Here is a 24297-nt window from a genome sequence, read left to right as displayed (position 1 = left end):
TTACTAGGCAGACAGGGTATCAGAGTGGAAAAATTGCTGAGGAGACATGGATTCTACTCCTGTTTTCTTCTAACAAAGGAAGAAACTTCAGCGATTTTAGGGGACTGCTCGTGATTACATAGCTAGTTAGCGGCAGTTCTTGTCTATTCAGTAAAAGCCCCTGTGCCTGGTGCATGTTTTAATTTTGTTCTAAATGTTATCGTTCTCCTTTTAGATCTTCTAGGAATTACTGTTGTTTATTACAACTTTGTGGAAGAAACATCAAAAAGCAGCTGTATAGAACAGTTATCTATTAAATTCCCATTAAAATCTGAGAGAGTTAGGAAGGTTATGCAACTGAATGTGAAAATTGCGCCATCCAGTGGCAAAATTATTGAACAGCAGACAGACCTAGCTTGAGGTCTTGAAAATAAATCCTACCAAGAACTAGATTCAGAGTTCGCCTCTAAGTACAAAAACCTGATAGATATCACAAAAAGAAACTGTCTCCTTGCGTTTTCTCAGAAAACATCAGTATTTTTCTCTAATAATGTGAATATATGTCCTATATTTTTGAAAAAGTTTTCATCTGCTTCTACATCTTTCCCCAGGTCCCGGAATTGCAAACCATGCTCAAAAATTAAGTGAAATAGATGTTTATCTGGCTGCATGCATGGAAAGAGCCAAGGTAGTGATTCCAGCACCCCAGCATACAGAGACACCTGTTTACCTGGGAGCCACGGCAGGCATGCGGTTGCTCAGGTATAACAGCCTGTGGGGACCAAGAATGGCTGGCAGTGAGGGTGGGCAGTGCAAGAGCCTCTGAAGTTGTGGGTGAGGGCCACACTTCTCCAACACCCCAATTTTAACCATGCTAAATATCCACACCGGAAAAAGAAAATCGCAATAAGTGGGTAAAATCCCAAACTCTTAGTGTGTGTAATGGTGGGAGTTTATGAAAAAAAAAAAAAAAAAGCCTTCTTGCTCATCTCCCTACAGGGAATTTAAGGGGCTGATGACCCAAAGAGAGAAAGATTGAGCCTATATACTCTGGGATTTGGGGCTACAACTTTAGCCATTCAATATCTGGGAGGAGGAAGGCCAGAGGAGACTTGCAGATATCCCAAGACACAAATCGTCACCAAGCAGCACATCTTTACTGGCCACCATTTACTCCTGCGGGCATTATTTGTTCATTCATTCATTCAGTGTGTATTGACTGTGGACACTCTACCAGGACATAGAAGTAGGTGGCTTATCTCCTAAGATCAGAGTTTTGATACAGGGTGACCAGTTCTTTAGTAGAGGAGGACTCAGAGCTGCTATGGAGCACACTTGGCCTGACAAGAATGAGAGGAGGTCGAGAAGATTCATCAGAGGAGAGGATAGATGAGCCAAATCATGAAGGACTTCTTGGGGGCAGGGGAAGAGCATCCCAGGCAGAGCAGACACCATGCACCTGTAACCTGTGTTTGTTTGGCATCTGTTATGTGTCAGGCACGGTCGCTGCTTTCCTGGTGTTCTAATAGGTATGCAAAGGAGGGATGTGTGAGAGAGCAGGGCATGCTCAGAGGACTATAAATGGTTCTGCATAGATGGAATGTTGGTGCATGTAGTAAATACTAATAACGACAGTAACAGTGGGGCAACTTGTATTTGTTGAGCCCATACTATGTTCTTAGCACTGTACTTTAATTTAACCACCAGAACTCTACAAAGCAAGAGGCATGATTAACTATTACAAATCAGATTAAGGAAGCTGCGGTGTACAAATGTCAACTAGCTAACCAAAGGTCAGACACCTGGTAAGTAGTAGAGCCAGGATTCTGAGTGGGATTCTGAGAAGGCAAGGTTCAGATCACAAAGTGCCTTGTGGGCCATGTGAAGGAATTGGAGTTAATCTGGGAGATAATGGGAAGCCATTAAAGGATGTAACACAACTGGGGACATGGTAGAGAGGTGGATTGGAGGGGGGAAAAACTAGGGATGAGGAGGCCAGTCGGTAGAGTATGGAAGCTATTCAAATGAGAGATGACAGAGGTCTAATGCCAGTTGGAAGGCAGCATTTTCCGACCCAGAGACTCTCAGTATCATATTGCCTAGATCTTGGAAGCAATTGTATTGCATCTTCGTTATGACAACCCTGGAAGATTTCTTCTTTAAGTCTCAAGGTCTCAGGTCCAAAACTGAAGGCACAATATGAGAAAAATTTTTTTCCTAGTCTGCTGCCAAATGAGGTTGGGTATCTGTCCCAGGATGTTTGCCATCTGGTGTCTACTAGAACCCTAATTTAAAACCTCCAGCAGAGCCTGGCCATGTAAACAGCTTGAAGCCACCAGCAATGGCTAATTGAGCACACATTGGCTCTAGGCTTGGTGATCAAACATCAAACAATATCCCCCTACCACCACCACAGTAATTAAAATCACTCTGATAACTTCTTGGAGCCAGGGAACAATGAAAATGGTATTTTAGGACGATCACTGTATGTACGGATTGGAAGGATATGGATTCAGAGAGGGGCCAAAAGAGTAGTTCTGCCTCACACAAAAGGCGGGCTCCTCAGACACACCACGCGTGGGGATCTCCATCCTTCCATTTGTTCCAGTGAGTTTATGGTTCATTTCCTGGGAGAACTGGCTGGAAGCTCTGGCTGCAGTGGGTAGTTGTGGTTATTCAAACAAAACCAGTAACCTCAGCTCTTTGTGCAGGATGAAGAATGGATATTTGGCAAGCAAGATTCTGGCTGTGGTGACAAGCAGCATCAGCAACTACCCCTTTGACTTCCAGGGCGCCAGAATCATCACTGGCCAAGAGGAGGGCGCCTACGGCTGGATCACTACCAACTATCTGCTGGGCAGATTCACTCAGGTGATAGTCTCACAGTGCCCATGGAGGCGGCTCCCTGGGGGCCAATGCGACTGCTGTCTCAGGCAGTACTTGGATCACTCGGCAGAATGAATGATGAATAAATGAACAAATTAATTTACCCTCACATTTGCAAGGGTCACCAGAGCTATAATTCTCTTACAAGAAATCTTACTATTGGAGAATAAGGAAGCCATATCTTTACAGAGATATAGAAAAAAATTAAAAGTCTACCATTAAAAATAAGATTAGCTAATATTGGCCTACTGCTGTGTGTCTTGTGCTGTGCTAAGCACTTTTCATGTACAGTTTGATTTACTCTCCAGAATAAGCATATGAGGTGTTTTCTCATTTTAGAGCCTCAAATTGAGGCCTAGAGAAGGTTAATTATTCTGCTAAAGGCCACATGGCTAATGAGCAAATGAGTGGGGATTTGCATTTAGTCTTTCCAGCCTTGGACCTTGTGTTGTGAACTACTCCTAAGCTGCTGCAGTCTGAGCTATGTCTTTGAAGCCCATCTTTTCTTGCTGTTGGTCTGATGCAGACTCAGGAACCTCTCGTGAGCTTTGTGTCACCCTTATGCTCCTGCTCCTCTGCCTTAGAAGGTCCCTGAGTCCAAGGAATAGTACAGAAAGGGGGATGTCCAGAGACTTCTACCACTGGTGACTGTACTGTCTTTCAGAAATCGAGTTGGTTTAACCTAAAGCCAACTGGAGGTGAACCTCAGGAAACCTATGGAGCTTTAGACCTTGGGGGAGCCTCTACACAAATCACTTTTGTGCCCAAAGACAAAACGATGGAGTCACCAGACAACACACTGCACTTCCGCCTCTATGGCAGGGACTACAGTGTATACACACACAGCTTCTTGTGCTATGGGAAGGATCAAGCTCTTTTGCAGAAACTAGCCAAGGACGTTAGGGTAAGTATAACTGGATCCAGACCACCCTTCCCACATCTGTGCCACCAGCCCCCACATCCTGTTTTTCTCTTCTTACTTTGGTAATTGGTCTGAAGTTGGGTACTGTACTTTCTAAACCTTCTCAGGCAGGATATCTAACTACATCTGGTCAACCCCTATGAATTGTCCCATCCAGACACCATCTCCTATGTTTGTTTACTGAACTATCTCCAAGGACACGACTCAGATCCCTTCTTGGGAAATAATTTCTCCCTGCTGTGGGGTTGAGAATGAAAATTACAGGCTGGAGTACTGTTATTGTTATTGTTCTTGTTGTTGTTGTTGTGTATGTATGTATATGTGTAATTTACAAGCTCTTTCCCACTTTTTAATCTCCATTTCCTATGAACTACAGAAAACAGGGTTGTTAGAAACAACCTGGAGAGGAGGAGAAAAAAAACTTCAGGGAAAACACGAAGTTTATTGAACAACACTTCAAAACTTGTCCCCAGATACTTTTTGCATTTTGAAGGCAAGAAAAGTTAAACATACTCAAAATCATGCGAGTACCAACACATCTGGTCAAACATAGAGCAAGGATGTCACATCCAGTTGTTCCCTGTCTTTACTGGAAGGACAACCGGTTACGTGCTCTCCTCCAAAGCGCTCTCTCTGGTACTCAGAAGCACTGTCAATAAGATGACTGCTGTGGGAGGAGGGGCTGCTGAGAGATGCCGAGTGAGCCTTAAGGCTTCACTTAGCCTCTTATCCACAGCAGCCCCTCTTCTTCTCTTGAACATATTGGGCTGTGGGTTAAAAATCATTTTGATATTCCCACCTTAAATGATCTAAGGCACCTCCAGCTCTTGAAGATTTTGACTTTTTGCTTGGATATGGGGGCAGGGATACAGGCAGATTCCCAGAGAACCACTCCAGGCTCAGAATTTTGAGAATGTTGAGAATTTTCCCTGTGAACCTGCTTCTGACCTATGCGATTAGTACCAAGCTTTGGGGGATATGTCAAACTAATGGAATTTCTGGGCCCAGCTTCAACTGTATTAGCTTTTTATGAATAGCAAAAACTCATTTACATCTGATACCACATCTGGTGGGTGTTATACAAGTATGACTATTCCCAAGCATAAAAAAGGGAGAGCAGGGGCTCAGATGCTCACGCTGAGTGGTTGGATGTTGTTCAATAGCTGCACATTAATGAAGTTAGACTGGTGCTTTTGTACCCAAAGCATTTGTACATGATGCCTTTACGTGATTTTTCCATTCAGAATACAGATGGAACCATCAGTGACCCTTGCTTTCACCCTGGATACCAGAGGAAAATGGTTTTAGCTGATCTGTACGAAAGTCCCTGCACCAGGAAATTTGAGACGTTTCTTCAATTCGATGAAATTATAATCCAAGGCACTGGGAATTATCAACAGTGCCAGCAAAGCATCCTTCAACTCTTTAACACCAGTTACTGCCCTTACTCCCACTGTGCCTTCGATGGGATTTTCTTGCCACCAGTCCAAGGGGATTTTGGGGTAAGTTTGTGCAATGGTGATATATTGGTTAGGATGATTTTTGTTGTGAATTACAGAATGTTTGCCTAAAAGGGTTTAAATAATAGGATTTATTTTTCTCTCACATGATAATAAGCCTTGATGTAGATAGTTCAAGGTTAGTTCTTTAGCTTAATGTCAGGACATGGGATCAGCTTTTCAATTATTTTCTTGGCCTTGTGGTGCTAAGATGGCAGCTACTGCTCTAAGCGTCATGTCTTCACATGCAAAGCCAGTGCAGGAAAGAAGGAAGTTTATCTTGCATACATCTTTTTCCAACTTTGCAGAAGTGCTACCAAACATCTTTTCAGATGCCATTGGCCAGAATTTGGTAAAATGCACATCTCTAAACAAATCTGTGATAAAGTGGAATGGGTTACCATGGCTGGTTTAGACTAATTATTGTTCTTCCCCTGGAACGGGGGAGTCTTCTTGAGCAGATTGCTTTCCTCTATGGGGTAAAGTCAGGAATCTGTAAGTCAGAAGACAGGGGCTGGCTGCTGGGTAGGACACCCATTAGGATCTGCCGCAGGTGGCTTCTCAGATGTCAGAAGAAGGAGAAACAGCAGTTAGATGTCTTGGCTAAAGGTTTTCCTCTATAAAAACACTAAGGAAGTAGAAACTCAGGAAGTCCCAAGGAAACAAAATGATAGCATCATTTTCATTACATCTTGAAGAGCTGGGGGGCAATTTGAATCCCAACTCCGAATTCCTTTTGTTCTTAATTATTCCAGAATAAGATAAAATATTTGAACAGAGGCAGAAGAGGTGCCCCTTGATCTACTCATTATTCAAATTTCAGATTTTGGTCCTGGAGACCAAGAATTACTGTAATCATAATTTATTCATATATTGCCAAATTAGCTACCATCAGTCAAATTCCAATTATTGACTGACATATACATATCTTACTTAGTCACTTAAGATATCATTCAAAGAAACTATGGGTTTTTGTCTGCCTTCACACTCTTTTCTCCCTTTTTCAGAAAATAGATCAGCATGTGAGGAAGGAAGTTCAACTCCCCTCTCAGACCCAGTGGAACAGTTTCTTTCAAGGTCTCCTGGCCCAGCCCATTGTCACAGAAAGAGCTTCCTGGAGAGAGCACAGGCCCTGTAGTAATCAGGCCTGGCTTAAACTCTGGCTTTGCCACTTGTGAACTATCTGGAGCTCTTCACTCCCTTGGTCTCTGGGAAGACAACAGTGGGTAGAATCATGGATCCTGGCTTACATCAACCATGGCCCAGACTGCAGTTCCCCCTCCCCTCCAGTTTCCTGAGGGAAATACATGACTGCACAATGACTGGCAGAATAATGCTTCATCATTAGTTGGCTCCAAATTCAAATTCACAACAAACCTGACTCTCGCCTGGATGCCCTATAGCTGAACTGGCATTGGCTGCCCATCTTGGGCTTTTTGGGGGCCAGACTCCTTGCCTTTCATCTGGCTGCTGGGAGAGAAAGTAGGGTGCCACAAAAGGGAGGGAGGTGGCCAGGGATTCTGGAAACAGCCCAGGGCCCTTTCAATTCCAGTCCTGCCAGGAAGTACATCTGAATGAAAAGGAATATATTATTTTGTGTTGACATTTTAACTTTTTTTAAACCTTTGCCTCCTGGAAGATAGGGCCCAATTCTTACCTTCTAGCTTGACAAACCCTTCTGACTTGGTGTGGTTGGGGGGTGGTGGTGGTGGTGGTAGAATTTCTTGCTTTTGAATATGATTCCCCCAATCAAGGTAGGAAGATGTAGAGCTGGAAAAGGGTGGAGGCGCCTTGAGCTCCCCCTCTGGTGGCTTTTCTTTTTGGTCCCATAGTTCCTGGTTGAAATTGTCCTCACAGCCTTCTGAACCTCAGTTTGGCAGTCTCCTTACATTAGCTCATTGCCTTCTTCTGTTGTGGAAAAATGTGTTACAGCTTGGTGTTACAGCTCAGTTGTGACAAAAACCTGGATTCGGGCAAGAGACCAAGTAGCACTCGGAGAGTTGGAGAACTCAGGTTTATTACGCCAGCGGGCCCAGAGGAGTTAACACTCCAAGCTCTGGACCCCGTCTGTAAGTTTACACAGGCCTTTATAGGCTGCCAGTTTTACACTTTCCAACATCATATGCAAATAAAGTATAACAGAAGTTGACCAACCAGGAACAGCTTTGTAGAAATAGACCAATCAGGAGTGAGAGAAGTAACCAATCAGGAGTGAAGGAAATAACCAATCAGAAGTGAGCTGAGGGAACCAATAGAATTTTAGGGGTAAGTAAGCCATTTCAGAGGCAAAAAGTGAGATAGAGCCTCTGGGCCAGGGAACTGGATGGAGCTGGCATGAGAGTAGTGGCCCTGCTTGGGGGCCCTGCCAGTTTTTTTATGGGGCTTCCCGCCTCAACTCTAAACAGGATCTTTCTTCTCTGAATATAGTCCTTGAGTCAGCACTATACCATTACCTATTCCTGCTTTGGCAGTTTCTTTCTTTTCCAAATTTTTTTGGTCCCCTCCGTAATTTCTCCCTAAAGCCTAAAGATCTTTTTTTGGTGGGGGGGTTCTATTTCCTCATTTATAAAATGAGGACAGACATACTTATCTCATTGCTAGTTGTGAGTGATAAGCCAGACAAGCAGTGGTGGACTGGTAAATGTCTCACAATCAGCTCTCTGACTGGAGGGGCTGATTTGTGGCAGTTGCTAATTTGTATGGTATGAGTACTCCCCCATGGCCTATTTTATGCTACCATCACTGGCTCACAAAACTCCTGAAGTTTTAGCAACTAGCTCTTATGAGTGGGTGTGGGAGCCCATGACTGGGTTAACAAATTGTAACAGACCCCAGCCGCCTGTCACCTTTAAGAAGAACAAATGTGTTTAGTAACTGCTTTGCAAGCAGGTGCCTGTGCATCCGCACTCCTGTCTCCTTGCCATAAAAAGCTGAGACAATGCCTTGCTTGCATAGTTGAGGTTTTAGATAGCACTCTGCTCATTTCTAAGCAACGACCCAGGCCCTCAGCTATAAACTACTGGGCGTGCCTGCTGTTAGATAGTCTGCTACCCCCAAAACAAGGAACTGGCTGATCTGGTGGTCTGCCTTGTAATTAACATATCTAAAGAATGTATCTTGTTCCCCCTCTCCCCATGACTACCCTAAAGAGATAAACTAAGCCTTTATACTCATTGTGGATTCTGCAATCTCTATCTCATCCTGTCTTTCCCTAAGTTCCTGCATACTATCACACAACTGTTAATGACTTTTTCCTTTGATTATACACAATTAATGTGGGAGCATTTGAGAGGCTCGTGGAGTTGGCTCCCGACTCTCTCTCGCTCTCTTGACTTTTTCCACAGAGTCTCGAGTAATTCATTCCGTCTCGGTGGGACTTCTGCCGTCCAGAACCCACAAGTGGGTAAGAGCCAGCTACAGCGTATCACTGTAAATAGCAAAAAGCTAACATATCCTAGCTCTTTAAAAGGTTAGTTCTTTTTTCTGACTAACAGTCCTCATTCTAGGCAGTCACTCTTGCAGGAAGTTCCTGTTGCCAATCTAGCATCTTGAAGTGTAACTATTTGCAACCCCAAAATCCAGTTGCATTCCCATTGTTTCCAGGACCAGTTAGCCTGGTTATTCTCAAGCCACAAGAAATTTATGGGGAGGGAATTTGCCACAATTGCATTCAGTACTGATGATCTAATTCTTAATCTGTAAATAGAGTATTAAAAACTGTCAATACTCTTGTTGGTTTGGCTACACTGTGACTTTGGTTGCCAGACAGAATCCAATTTGTAGGCAAATTAGAAACACTGAAAACGAAGAGGGAACATCTGTGGGGAATTACTACAAGGTAATTTAGGAATGTTTTAAAGATCACATTGTATCACTTATATAAACAATAAAGGGTATAAATAAATTCAATAGAACTGTGATGAAAGAACATTAAAATTTATTTGTTTATATATGTATACGTGTATATGTGTGTGTGTGTGTGTGTGTGTGTGTGTGTGTGTGTGTATTTAGTTCTGAGTGTCCTAGTAGCCAAGGGGAAGAAAAGATGTAATCATACATATATTTTTTATTATACCCACCAAACCAGGTCCTAGGGCAAAGCAGAGCTTTTCCAAAATTGAATCCCAAGGATGCTTTATTAGACAATATCTTTGACCTCATTTTTTAAAAATTGTAATTCTTATAGCAACTTTAATCTAGAAGCATAATATTAACAAGCAACTCAGTGATAACAATTCTGTGCTAGACTGAGGCAATAATGGTTTTTGATAACTCAACTTGATAGAAAGAACTCAGAATAGCTAGAAGAAGGGAGAGACGTATGTCCTTAGAATCATCTTCCACAAATATTAACTGAGCTAGCAATTGAAAGATTAGGAGCTGATTCTGTGTTCTCTGAAGATGGCCTAAAGTGTTCCTATTCTGAGTTGCTACTTAAGTATGGGCCCACAAGGTATAGACAGCAACCAAGTAAAGCATTATAAAGTAACATTGATTCCTAATATGGAAATTAGGGAGCTGATCACAGATTTTCACCTCAGAGGTAGGGCATCCCACCTTCACCTAAACGCAAAGTCAGGAAGTCCTAGAGCTGAGTCAGCACTTCCCTCAAGAATTGTCTTTGGTCCATTCTGGCAGAAGAACATCTGATGGATTGAGTCTCTAAAGTCCTACCCCAAGAATCGGATCGGGATGGTTTTTTTTTTTCTGAAAAGATTTTTAGAGTCACCTACTACAGCCACAGGAAGAAACTTGGTGATGTGTCCTTAAACCATCTCATTTTGAGCAGTGTATCTTCCTGGGGCATTAAAAGAAGGTGGTTTTTGTCATTCAGTATAATTCTTGGGATTTAACATACTTGGGAAGCATTCTGAATAAGGTTAAAGTTTCTTTTTCTTTATACAATGTCCATAAATCAAGGAAAAAATATTACCCTATCATCCTATCTCATCAACACTTTATTTTTCTGGGTTCAATTTCAGTGCATGTTGATTTAAGCACTATTCTATTCTAGAAGAGACTTTCCAAGGGATTTAAGAGGCCAGCTTAGATGTTAAACCCAGTCAAGTGGATTTCTGAAGAACATACACAGACAGGAAAACTACCACTTAGGCCCTGACACATGGAGGACTTTCAAAAAAGATGGACAAGAGATGGAATGAAAAAATAAATGAATATGAATATGAATGAACTGGTCCTGAGCAGGGGAAGAGAAATAGATGACCTTATTCTGGAGCACAACTGTCTCAAAAAGGTGATGACTAGACATAGTCCCAGCTCTCAGACAGCAGGATTTACTCTTGATTCTAATTCTAAGACTTGACCTTTACTGTGGCTACAGAGAAATCTTAGAAATTTAAAAATATGTATAAAGGAGAGGAGATTTAAAACATTAGATCAAGTTTGATTCAGGTGTTTGTAATAGTTATCAGGCAGGCCATATTTAATTTCTATTCCTTATTCCATATTGCTTATTTGATTCTGTTTTGAGAACTCTAAATCATAACCTACATGATCAAGGTAATAGCTGGAAGTGAAATACTGAGGCTAAATTGATCAGCCATTCATTCTGGTTTTGTGTGTGTGTGTGTGTGTGTGTGTAGGGGGGTAAAATATACATAACACAAAAATTCACCATTTTAACTACTTTTAAGTATATAATTCTGTGGCATTAATTATGTTTACATTGCTGTGCAGCCAACACTACCACCTCTAGAAATTTTTCATCTTCACAAACAGAAACTCTACCCATTAAACAAAACACAAACTCTCCATTTCTCTTTCCCTTCAACCCCTGGAAACCACCATTCTACTTTCTGTGGTGATGAATTTGACTATTCCAGGTACCTCATGTAAGTGGAATCATATAATATTTGTCATCTTGTGACTGCTGTATTTCACTTACCATAATGTCTTCAATAGACCAATCATTCTTAACTCTTCAAGGGATCACAAGGCTCTGGAGAATGTGGTGAAAGCTAAGGATCTTCCAAGCAGAAGAATGGACATATAAAGATATATCAATAATTTTGCCTACAATTTAAAAGACATCATGATCCCTTGAGGTGGACCCATGAACCCCACATCAAAAGCCCTTAATCTAGAACAAAAAGTACATAGAAACTAGAGGTTAAAGTAGAATCATGAGCCCTAGCAGGGCAGTAGCTAGGACTGAATGCAACACAAGTGTCAGAGGTCAAGTCTATTTAGAAGTATGGAGAACAAATACAGACACATAAGCCAGAGGCAGATAACTCTGAAACTGATGCTACTTCTACCTCTAAATGCTTCCTGCCAGGGCAGAGACAACCTAATATCTAGTAATACAAGCAGATAGGCCATGTTAGAGAAGCAAGTTAGAATGAGTGATCAAGTTAGAATTGGGGGGTGGGGACAAAGTCAAGTGGTCAGTTTAGGGTAAGATTTTGAGATTAGACTGTAACACCTATTCCTTCTATGACTACAAATGCTTCACTTAATCTTTTTCCCAAAGTACTCCCAATATGTTTTTCATTGGACCTTTGGAAAATGATTTAACAAACCCTTTTTCTTTCTCTGTGGACAAATTTGGCTTTGGGTTAACTTTCTCGATTTGTTAGCCTGGAAACCTCATAAAAGTGGGATGACAGTTACATTACAAGTAACAATTCTTATGATAAAAATGACCTCCCCCAACACACACCCAAAAAACCTGTTAGAACTAATAAACAAATTCAGTAAAGTTGCAAGATACAAAATCAATATATAAAAATCAGTTGTGTTTCTGTACACTAGCAATGAACTATATGAAAACAGTTCCATTCACAATAACCTCAAAAAGAGTAAAACACTTAGGAATAAACTTAATTAAGAGGTGAAAGATTTGTACACTGAAAACCAGAAAACACTGATGAAAGAAATTGAAGAAGACACAATGGAGAGACATTCTCTGTTCATGAAAGACTTAATATTGTTAAAAATGCCCATACTACCAAAAGTGATCTACAAATTCAATGCAATTCCCATCAGAATCCCAGTGGCATTTTTCACTGAAATAGAAAAAAATTATAAAGTTCATTTGCAACTACGAAAGACCTAAATAGCCAAAACAATCTTGAGGAAGAACAACAAAGTTGGAAGTATCACACTTGCTGATTTAGAAATATATTATAAAGCAATAGTAATTAAAACAGTATGGTACTGGCATAAAGACAGACATATAGACCAATGGAACAGAACAGAGTCCAGGAAAAAATCCACACATATGTGATCAACTGATCTTTAACAAGGGTGCCAAGAATACACAATGGGGAAAGGACAGTCTCTTCAATAAATGGTGTTGGGAAAACTGTGTATATCCACATGCAGAAGAATGAAATTAGACCCATATCTTACATCATATACAAAAATCAACTCAAAATAGATCGAATACTTGAACAGAAGACCTGAAACTGTAGAATTCCCAGAAGAAAACATAGGAGAAAATCTTCATGACATTGGTCTCAGCAGTGATTTCATGGATATGACACCAAAATCCCATGCACTGAAAGCAAAAATGGGACTACATTAAACTAAAAAGTTTTTGCACAGGAAAGGAAACAATCAGTAGAGTGAAAAGGCAACCTACAAAATAGGAGAAAAGACTTGAATGGACTCTTCTCCAAAGGCGACATACAAATGGTTAACAAGTATATGAAAGGTGAACAATATCTCTAATAATCCGTAATGCAAATCAAAACCACAATGAGATATCACCTCATACCTGTTAGGGTGGCTATTATGAAAAAAGCAAAAGACAAGTGTGGGGAGGATGTGGAGAAAATTGAACCCTTATATAGTATGGGTGGGAATGCAAAATGTTGCAGCCACTATGTAAAACAGTATGGAGGTTCCTCAACAAATTAATAATATAGCTATCATATGATCATGTAATCTTACTTTTGGTTAGCCAAAAGAATTGAAATCAGGATCCAGAAGAGATATTAACACACTAATGTCCATTACAGCACTATTCCCAATAGCCAAGACGTGGAAACAATCTAAAGGTCTATTGATGGAATTTGACAGATGAATGGATTTTTAAAATGTGGTATATACATACTATAGAATATTATTCAGCCTTAAAAGAAGGAAATCCTGTGATGTGAGACAAAAATAAACCTTGAAGACATTATGCTAAGTGAAATAAACTAGTCACAGAAGGACAAATACTGCATGATTCCACTTATATGAGGTACCTAAAATAATCAAACTTACAGAATCAATCAGAGAGTAGAATGATGGTTGCCAGGGGCCAGGGGGAGGGGAGAAATGGAGAATTGCTAATCAATTGGCATAAAATTTCAGTTATGCAAGATGATTAAATTCTATAAATCTGCTGTACAATGTTGTCCTTATAGTTAACAATACTACATTGCATACTTTAAAATTTAAGAAAGTAGATCTCATGTTAAATTTAGTTATAAGAAAAATAAAAATTATTAAGTAAAAATTTAAGTCTTCCCTTCCTTCCTACCCCACAATCAGTTCACTAGAGGAAAACACTCTTAATAGTTTTAATTAATAGGGGAGAACATTTTCGAGTATTAGCTATGCATATCATAGCTATCTAGTCTCTAGATTTATCCAGTCCCTCAATCAACAGATTCGCCAATTGCCCTTTACATTCTAGGCAGTGCTTTAGGAACTAGAGCCTCTTACATGTTTATAGAGCTCTTTCATGTGCCAAGTGCCTGCAGATTCAGCTGAGAACAAGGCAGATGTGGTCCCTGACATCACGGAGCTAGCATTCTAGTGGGCAGGCAGATGAGAGACCAGAAATGCAAACAAACAAACAAAAGCAAATCAAACTGTGGCAACTGTTGGAAAGAAAGAAAAAAGTAGTACTGTGAAAGGGATTCCCAGAGCATCCTAGTCTAGGTGGGTGATTAGAAGACCTCTCTGAGGAGGAGACATGGAAGTCAAGGGAACTGCAACACTGGGAACAGCAAATGTACAATCCAGGGGGAAGAAAAGCTTGGCATGATTGAAGGCTAGGATGGCTGCAATGTGGTGGGCGAGGTGGGCATGCGTATGAGGTGGGAATGGCCTGGGGGGCAGACCTTGAAACATCTGGTAGAGTTTGGGCTTTATTTTAGGCATAATTAGGAGTCTCTGAAGGTTTTAAGCAGAGGAGTGAAATGATCAAATTTGTTTTTAAAAGATTCCTATGACTGGGATATTCAATATGGATTGGAAGAAGGCTAAAAAGGTAATGTGGAGACCAACTAAGAGGTCATTGCAGTGTCCACACAAGAGATGATGGTGGTTTGGGTTAAGATGGTAGAAATAGGGCCACACTATGCTCTTATTCTGCAACTGACATACATACAATACTTAAAGTGTTGGATGTGGAGGCTGCCTTTCAGAGCTCCTGGGGAGCTCAGCTTCCCCAGAGGAATGAGCATACCAGCTCGGAGGCTAAATGTACTGAGGTACTTATAGCGACATTGCTCATAGGCAAAAATACTGGAATCAAAGGAAAGCCCATCTAATGTAGCCATTAGAGTGTCCCCAGCTGTCTTGGAGGGATTTTCAGAGTTTTGTTGAGTAAGAAAATCAAGCTGTAGAATGTGTTTAAAATTTTATTTAAAAAACATGTTTTACATATGTGTGTTTGTATACAATTATGTGAGGGATAATATATGAAGGATTATATAGCAATAGGGGAAAAATGGAAGGCTTCATATTAAGTTGTTAATATGGGCTCCCATTGGAACTAGAAGTGGAAGAGAAAATCAAGCCATAAAATAAATGAAAGAAGACTTATTAAAAAGGATGAATATACTCACACTTACTCATTTTTGTTATATTAGCTATGTTATATATATATATAAGGATATTTTTTAAATAACACAATTTTTAAGAAGCTGGCATTGGGCATATTTTGGCTGGAATTGAAACATAAGACCTGTTCTATCAGGAACTTGCCTGGTAGAGGACATTTTTCCTCTTCTCTGAGTCAGAATTGAGCCCCTAGTGGGATCCCCACTAACTCATGTTTCTTTGCCCACCAGAAGCCTGTTTCTTTGCCCTCCTGTGTCTTTTTACCCATGAGAATTACATAGGAACATTGCTTGGCTTGTTTGAGAATCACATTTCCTTTCTACATTCACTTGTGGTTTAGTGATTTTACAGAAGGCAAAATATAATCCCAAACCCACACTACTTCTAGCATAGGGAAAGCTTTTTGTTCCTCTTCAATAATCACAGTAGACTCTGCCTCAGCCCTGTGCCTAGCACACAGGGTGGTGTTTGCTGAATAAACAGGTGATATGCTCCTATGGCCTCCAAAATGACTTCCTCTAAAAACTGGCACCACTTAGGGCAGGTGAGAGAGAAAAGGCACTCGAGTTGGGATTTGAGTTCCCTCATCTAATAAACTCTGCTCAATTATTTCTTCCTCTTTAAATTCATGCTATATTAAGAGGAACAAAAAGGCAGCTATAGGGTGATATACAGTAAAAATTATGTGTATTTATTAGAGTTGAGGAAAAACGTTTAGATGCCTGTATGTCATATTTAATAGCAGTTGTCTTTAAATGGTACAATTTATTCCTCCCTTCCCTGCCCCGCCCTTTTCCCTTTGGTAACCATGTTTGTTTTCTATGTCTGTGTCTACTTCTATTTCATAAATAAGTTCATTTGAATCATTCTTTAAGATTCCATATATAAGTGATATCACATGATATTTGTCTTTATCTGTCTTGCTTCACTTAGTATGATATTCTCTAGGTCCATCCATGTTGCTGCAAATGGCATTATTTCATTCTTTTTTATGACTGAGTAGTATTCCATGGTATATTATATGTATCACAACTTTTTTATCCAATCATCTGTCAGTGGAAATTGCAGTAGTGCTGCTGTGAACATTGGGGTGCATGTGTCTTTTGGAATTAGAGCTTTCTCTGGATACATGCCCAGGAGTGGGATTGCAGGATCATATGGTAACTCTATTTTTAGTTTTTTAAGGGCCTCCATCTTGTTTTCCATAGTGGCTGCACCAGTTTACATTTCCATCAACAGTGTAGGAGGTTTCCCTTTTCTCCATACATTCTCCAGCATTTATTACCTGTAGACTTTTTAATGATGGCTATTCTGACTGGTGTGAGGTGACACCTCACTGTAGTTTTGATTTGCATTTCTCTAATAATTAGTGCTATTGAGTATCTTTTCATGTGCCTGTTGGCCATCTGTGTGTCTTCTTGAAGAAATGTCTGTTTAATTCTTCTGCACATTTTTTGATTGGGTTGTTTGGGTTTTGTTTTTTTTTTTGATATTAAGCTATATGAGCTGTTTGTAAATTTTGAAAATTAATCCCTTGTTGGTAGCATCATTTGAAAATATTTTCTCCCAGTCTGTAGGTTGTCTTTTCATTTTGTTTATGATTTCCTTTGCTGTGCAAAAGCTTTTAAGTTTAACTAGGTCCCATTTGTTTATTTTTGTTTTTATTTCCATTACTTTAGAATGTTTTCTTTTTTACTCATTTGTACTTTTAACTTTTTATATAGTTCTCATATGTGATGGCATTGATTTTTTCAAAGGTTTAATTTACTAGCTCATCATAGACTTGCAAAAAAAATGTTAAATAAAGATTGGCTATTTAAAGAAAGCAATACATTGTACATTATAAAAACAGGCAAAAAAGGGATATCAATAGAAAAAGAAAAAAAACCTTATAATTTTGCCAGGGATCACTTCTATTACCTTTGTATAGAATTTTCCAGTTTTTATTTGTTAAAAATTCATACATAATACATAGTTTTTTTTTGTTTTCATATTTTCTTTAATTTTTGCCAATCTGAATGGTGTAAAAGGATGTCTCATAGTTTTATTTTTAATATATTTACCCTACTTATTTACTTTTTTAATGGAGGTACTGAGGATTGAACACAGGACCTCGTGCATGCTAAGCAGGTGCTCTACCACTGAGCTATACTCTCCCCTAGTTTTTTAAAGATAGGATTTTTGTAACCTCTTCCTCTCTTACCTTCTCTTTTCCCCATCTTTCTTTCTCCCTGACTCTCCCATTAAAATTATAGAGAAAATTAACTACCAGGTGGCTCAGAAATGCATGTCAGCAGCAAAATGACCCCTCTTCCAGGAAGGAAGCAGCTCTTGGGTCTGGAATATCATTTGGTCCAGTAATTTACTCATTTGAGATGTCCAGGCACTTTCACTAGGCATTTGGCCCTCTGGAGAGTGAATCAATGTCCCCCTGTGTTGGACACTGCACAAAACTCAGCATTTTTCTCTTGCAGGCATTTTCAGCTTTTTATTATGTGATGGAGTTTTTAAACCTTACATCAAATGAACACTTATCTCCGAAAAAGATGACTGACATGATGGAAGAGTTCTGCTCTCAGCCTTGGGAAAAGGTAAATGACCGGAAACAGCAGCTGTTACCATTGCCCTGTGCCCTTGACAGCATGGAATATGGGAGTCTGCTCTTCAAGTCACGCTAACGTGATCAAGATACAGCAAACGTGTTAGAGAAGCCCAGATGGTGCACTCAAGTTAGGAATAAGGTTCACCGGCATTCCTTGATAACTTGGCATACAATGGCTTAAACAAAAAAGGTCTTATTTTCTGCGCCTAATTTGAAGTCCTTCGTAGGCAGCTGTAGGCATGGAGTCAGCAGCTTGACCGTCTCAGCCATTAGTTCTTCAGTTGTTGTTAGGCCTGCTTCCTCATGGAAGCACGGTGTGGCTTCAGGGATCACAGCCATATTCAGGATCAGAAGAGTAGTGCCAGAGACATCTGTTCCTTTTTACAGGAAGGCAAAAGCTGTCCCGGAAACTCCTCACGAGTCTTTCTCTTACATCTTATTGGCCAGGACAGGCTGGGAAAGCAGGGTGCAGGATTTTAGGACTGGCTTAGAGCCCTAGATTTATCATAAGCTATTTCCTGGAGCTGGGCACGTTGTTGCCCACTCCTCTCCCCCAACCCCAACCCCAAAGGAGACAGGCAAGTCACAGAATCTGCCACAGACAGATTGCCATTGTGGTAAGACTTGTTCTCCATAGGCCAGGTCCAAGATGTCTCCTACTATTTCATAAATTTGAAGCACAAATTTTTTCTTGTCTGAGGCACTGAGTCATTCAATATTCAGTGCTAAATGATGGAAGTTTCCAGGGAGGAGAGAGAAAGATATGGAGTCTACTCTGATTAAAAAAAAAAACAGATCATCTAGCAGTGGCCCAAAACAGCAGCTGTTTTAAGTTGACACTGCTGCAAAAGTAAATGGTGCTTTCATTCTGAAGATACGTAATTAATTAAAAATGAATGCTTTTCTCATGGGCACTGACAGAAGAGGAAGGAAGATTGTGCAAGAACCTGGACATTTGGAATTTTCCCTAAGTATTTTGTCTGAGTTAGAACCTGAAGGAAGGGTATTCAGGGCTTTCGGAAAGATCTGCTCAAATATGCCTCAGCACTTTACAAAACACTTACAGGAGGCTTTCTGCAGCTAGTGATGATTTGTGGAGAAAGATGAGCATCTTGGAGTCTTGAGCAAAATGCCTCCTAAACTGGGTTCCAGAGCTGTGTTTCTCAAATGTTACCGTGTGTGATCACTTGGGGATCATATTCTGCGCCAGCAGATCGGGAGTGAGGACTAACAAGCTCTCAGCAGATGCCGACGCTGCTAGTTCAGGAACTAAACTGAGTGGCAAGGCTTTTTATGGCCATTTTTTTAAGATGCTTATAGAGGCTCTAAACCCAAGACTTTGGTCAAGAGCATACAGAAAACTCTGATTAAACAAAGATTAATAGATTGCTTTCATGCAAGATTTTACACAGCTTTTAGTATGCCAAAGGATGGGAAACTATAGTAAAATTCAGTGTTTCTGAATGTATTAGACCACAGAAACTACTTTTTTCCTGGAGCGTTTGTTAATATCGCATAGAACCCCGTGGAGGAAAAGATTCCTTAACAGACCCTATGCTATAACCCCTGGCGCCTACTCAAGGGGTGCAGCACCACTCCCAAAGCCCTCTACAGGGGCTGCCTCTCAGGTCCCTGTGAGCCGGGCTTCCTCCTCTAGATCAGCTCTGATAGTGAAAATGAGGGCTATGGAGAAGCGCCTGTTGCTGTACAAGTATGATATTTTCTTCACTCCATTTCCAGTTGCAGGTGTATTTTAGTGATGTGAACGAGAACTACCTGAGTGAATACTGCTTTTCTGGCACCTACATCCTCACTCTTCTTCTGAATGGCTATCATTTTACAGCTGAGACCTGGAAGAATATCCATTTCATGGGCAAGGTTTGTTGGGTTTGGGGAGGTCGGGTGGTAGTGACTGAAGCATCTTGGAGCTGGTAAGAGTTGGGAGTCAACCTGACTTCTATTTTGGCCTGAGTCCTGTTCTACCACTTCACCTCCAACCCAGGCTGGCATTTCGTGTCAGGCCCTCCTGTATGTTGAGCTGTCCTATCGAGGGAGAGCTCCCTGCATTGTCAGCCTCTCCTTTCTGCTCACATAGCAGTGACTGTTCCCATATAAAAGAAAAAAATGAGATATTAAAGTAATCTAGCAGTATTTCAATAGCCACAGTGATTCTTTGTGCTGAGTTCAACATCCATTCCCTTCCATGAATCCAGAAAGGATGATCGTGATTTCTCATAAGGGGTGAAGGCCTTGTTAGTTGTACCTTAAAGACTGGCCGATCTGAAAGCTAGCTGTGAAGGCAAGTGGCTGTGAATGGAAGTTTTTGCTTAGAAGCCAGGCTTAGCGTGAGCCTTAAAGAAGCAGCCTCACAGCTGTGCATTACCATAGCATCACCTGCAGGTATCCAGGCACAGAGGAACCTTTACATCAGCAGCCAGCTCATAAGCAAACTCATGTTTGATGACAAATATCAAGGGCAGTATTTCTCTACCTTTTAAACCCACATCCACTAATGGCAAAAATGATCAAAACAAAGCATTGAGGCAGAGGTCTGTAGTAGCCTTGAAGATACTAGTTTTGTCACACTCTTGTCAATATTGGTCTTGCTAATTCAAACACAACTCTTTTCCTTGTATTAAGATCCCAGTCTTCCTTGCATTCCATCGCAGTTTATTTTTTCTGTTTGAGGGATACATCTATGTCAAACTTACTAATGATTTATATTCTTTGATCCATTTTTTTTTCTAAACCCTCAGTGATAACTCCTCTAACTCTGGAGCCTCCCTTGACTCATGCAGTCAGATAAGGTTCCTTTTCCCCATAAATGGAAGTGGGCCTTTTACAAATTATTAATTCCCAGTACTGGTAAAGGTTTAGAGGAGAGGAACATTCCACATGGTTTTGGTTGGAATGTAAACTGGCATAACCTTTGGGAAGACTGTTTCAGCAATATGTGCTAGGACTCTTAAAATACGTACATCATTTTACCCTATTACTCCATTTCTAGGATTTACAAATAATTGAATAAAGCGAGTAAAAAGAACATATAAGGCAGTTCACAGCAGTGATGATATTGCAGAAATCCCTTAAGAGACATGGGATGAGGTTTACAAGGAATTGTTAAGTTAATAATTCTACATATGGTTTAATTCCTTTTTTTTTTTTTTGTTTGGTGAGGAAAAACATGCACATAGAGGCCTGGAAGCAAATGTCATACAATGATAATAGCAGCAACTTCTGAATGGTGAAGTAGACGTGTTTTTGTTTTCTCTTTCAGGATTATCTATACGTCCTAATTTTTATACCATGACTACATACAACTCATGTAACACAAACATTTCCAGAATTATTTATTATTCTGAAACTACCTATATTTCAATACGTTTTGAAGTGACTTGAAAATATTTCTAGGAAGATGGCCGAGTTGGAGAATTTTTTTTTTTTTTTTTTCATTTAAGAAGAATCCTTTCTCAGGCATATGCAGTCTTTCAACTTCCATTGAGTAAGACTGACTGGCTGGAATTATTCCCCAGTTTTTCCCTAGTTGAATCATAAAAGAACCCTGGTTTTGTATGGATGAGATTCCTGGGCCTGCCACAGATATAGAAGGCCAGGGACAATCATTATTCTCTCATCCTCTGCCTGCTTCCTGTCACCCCAGTCCCCTTCCCCACCCCAACTACCCACCCACAGTCACACAAACAGCCGAAGAGGAATGCAAATCTCCAAAGGCCTATTTGAATTAAGTTTTTCTAAGAAGGAGAACTGGGCAGTCATTTACCAAATTCCTCTCTGAATTTGGGATGTAGTAGTGAGGCCCCGTACTCTCCTTCTTAATTACTTGCTCCCTCTCAGTTTTTCCCCACAGCCATATTCCCAATTCAGAATATAAAATAATTCACTTAGAGAACTGAATGTCGTGCTGCCTCCACTTCCTGGCTGCTCAGTATTAGGGATAGGGTTGCGTGAAAGCTCATTTAATCCTCAGACCAGAAACAACAGACTTTCCCTACTGTTTGCAGGTCCGGAGCACCAGCGTCGGGTGGACTTTGGGCTACATGCTGAACCTGACCAACATGATTCCAGCTGAGGAGCCGCCGTCTGCACCTCTCTCCCACTCCACCTATGTCTTCCTCATGGTCTTCTTCTCCCTGATCCTGGTTATAGTGGTCCTCGTAGGCATATTTGCCTTTCACAAGCCTTCGTTTTTCTGGAAAGATGTGGTATAGCAGGAGCAGCTGAAATCTGCTGGCTGGAGTGAGAAGAAAACTTGCCCAGGGAACACTTTCCTCCACAAGGTGTACAAGGTCATGATTCCTTGCTCACCAAGGCCAGTCTTGACCAGCATGAAGCTTCCTTGGCTTTTGTTGAAGCCTTTCCATGGGAGATATTCACCATCCTCTGCCTCAAGGACTTCCTGGCAGACGTTGTCTCTGCTGTGAGTCTTTCCAAACTCCCCCCTTTCTCTTTTGTACTCTGTGCTTGTGTAGGTCTTAAAGACCTCCCTCCTTTTCATGATCTTTGCTATATAAAAGAACAATATGACTTTGTCCAGAAGCACTGAGAGTCCTGAGTCCTGTGCTGGGAAGGTGCGCTGGCTAAAAGAAGAATCTCAGGAACTGAGTCAGTTGCGGTCTTAGAGGCCCTTTCTCCTTCCTCTTTCCCATTTATTGAGAAAGTTATAAATGTCTTTGGAGAGGACAGACATACATCCCATTCCTAGCCTGCCCTTTGCAAGGGAGAATTTTCTAGACTAGGCAAATATATGCTAGGGCCCAAGAGTCGTGCAAAGGAATTTATGTGCTTATGCAGTTGATACAATAGTTAATCCAAACCAAAAGAGGGATGTGGAAGAGTCACATATTCCTGGGTGACCCCCAAATGCTACAGTGGAATACCCAGACCAGATTGTTTAAAAAGCTGCTGTACATATATAGGCATTCAGATATCAGGGCATGTTATATGGTAGGTGTACATATGTCAGGAAGAAAAATACAGCCACAACACAGGGCTGGGAAAATGCATCCTCCAATACATTGTTGGGGTTTTGTTTTTATTGTGGTAAAATGCATATAACATAAAATTCACCATTATAACATGAACAATTTAGTGGCATTTAATACATTCACAATGTTGTACAACTGTCACCCCTATCTAGTTCCAGAATATTTTCATCACCAAGAAACTGGCTGGAGACAAGACCATCCTGGGGTAGGCTTGAAACATCAACCTTTCCATTAACAGCCAAACATGCTAACCAGTTGCACCACAAAGATGATCACTCAGTTTTAAAGCCATGCCATATCTTACTGACCTGGGGTTTAATTTAGTGAGAGAGTTATTGCTGGTTTTAGGTACTTTTGCTGTAAGCATCTTTGCCAGAGACATCTTTGCCACAAACATTTTCACTGCATAACTGCTTGGCTGTAAAGCAGTTTTTCCATAAAAGATAAAATAATGAAAAACAAAAGAGGGATATTTAAAAAGCATACTGAAATGAATAACAAAATTCAAGGCTTTATTGTGAAATACAAAATATTTGAGTACATTTAAAATGTGTGTAGGTTTGTGGCAAAACTGGGCAAATAACTGATTTTATTTTGTGGGTTATACCTAAGCACTTGGCTTCCAAATCTTTCATTCATAGCATTTTATATATTTTGTTTGTTAGTTTTTGCTCATTGATATTCTTCTCCTCATTTGGCATTGTACTTTCCCTTTTTTGCTAAAACTTCTTCCTTCACTAAGAGAGATACCAGTTTCCAAATACTTAGAGGCATCTTTGTAACTGAGCTTTGCGTTGTGTCGTGAAAGCTTCTACATGGTTGTTGTTTGTTTTTGGCATATTGTCACATGCCCACTGATAGACGTTCCCAAGTTCTGTGGGAAATGTGGGTTCAACTCTGCACCTTCCAGAACCTTGGCCTCTTTCTCCTCCAATGTACTGTGTCTCAAAATAAGAAATCAACTCTTGGGGTAAATCTGCCAGCTCGATAAAGCCATTAATAATGTCACCAACTGGAAGAAATGCTAACACATTTCAACCAGTTGAAACCAAAGTGTCAAACCAAACCTGTCAACCAGTTATTTCATCTTTCACAGGGCATTTGCCTCACAGCCAATCAATTATTCAATGCAAATATTTGCAGTAAAAATGCTTGTGGCAGTGATGTCTATGGCAAAGATGTTTAAGGTGAAAGTACCTAGAACCCATTTCAACATGTAATTAATATATGTTATTAATGAGATATTTGTTTTTTTATATTAAGTTTTTTAAGCCTGTTGTGTATATCATGTTACAGCACACCTTAATCAGGACTACATTTCAGCTGCTCAATAGCCACCTGTGACTCATGGCTACTATATTGAATAGCACATTGTCTACAAGTACATGCAAAGCTAAAAAGACACAGGCAATAATATTTTGTCTTTCTCTTGAGGGGGGATTTTTTTTTCACAGCTATAGATGCTATAACATTCTTGTTATTATTTACTGTATATAAAGTTTAACATTGTTCTTAACAAGCTTTTAAGATCTCAGCTCAGAATTTCACTTTATTCCTCAGGTTTTGTTGCCTTTTCCTGTGAAGAGAGATGCCTATTAT

The 24297-nt window shown here is 40.4% G+C and overlaps 1 protein-coding gene across 4 annotated transcripts in view; it reads left to right on the top strand.

Annotated features, from left to right (window-relative positions):
• The window catches only part of ENTPD1 (ectonucleoside triphosphate diphosphohydrolase 1), an 83935-nt gene extending 61686 nt beyond the window's left edge, over positions 1 to 22249 (top strand). For 3 of the 4 annotated variants that reach the window (XM_010971133.3, XM_010971132.3, XM_074373855.1), the window contains 7 exons: positions 591 to 741; positions 2691 to 2850; positions 3530 to 3769; positions 5032 to 5289; positions 17565 to 17681; positions 19433 to 19570; positions 21715 to 22249. In XM_010971133.3, the coding sequence (XP_010969435.1) occupies positions 591 to 741; positions 2691 to 2850; positions 3530 to 3769; positions 5032 to 5289; positions 17565 to 17681; positions 19433 to 19570; positions 21715 to 21921 (1271 nt within the window). In that variant the 3' untranslated portion in view covers positions 21922 to 22249. Of the gene's footprint in view, positions 1 to 590; positions 742 to 2690; positions 2851 to 3529; positions 3770 to 5031; positions 5290 to 6293; positions 9278 to 17564; positions 17682 to 19432; positions 19571 to 21714 lie in introns of those variants that run through there. The other variant, XM_010971134.3, reaches the window with a different exon arrangement.
• Positions 22250 to 24297: the final 2048 nt, after the last annotated feature.

Source organism: Camelus bactrianus, chromosome 11, assembly GCF_048773025.1.
Source record: "Camelus bactrianus isolate YW-2024 breed Bactrian camel chromosome 11, ASM4877302v1, whole genome shotgun sequence".
NCBI classification, from domain to species: Eukaryota; Metazoa; Chordata; class Mammalia; order Artiodactyla; family Camelidae; genus Camelus; species Camelus bactrianus.
Note: the sequence above shows the minus strand (reverse complement) of the source record. Positions and strands in the feature narration are given on the sequence as shown.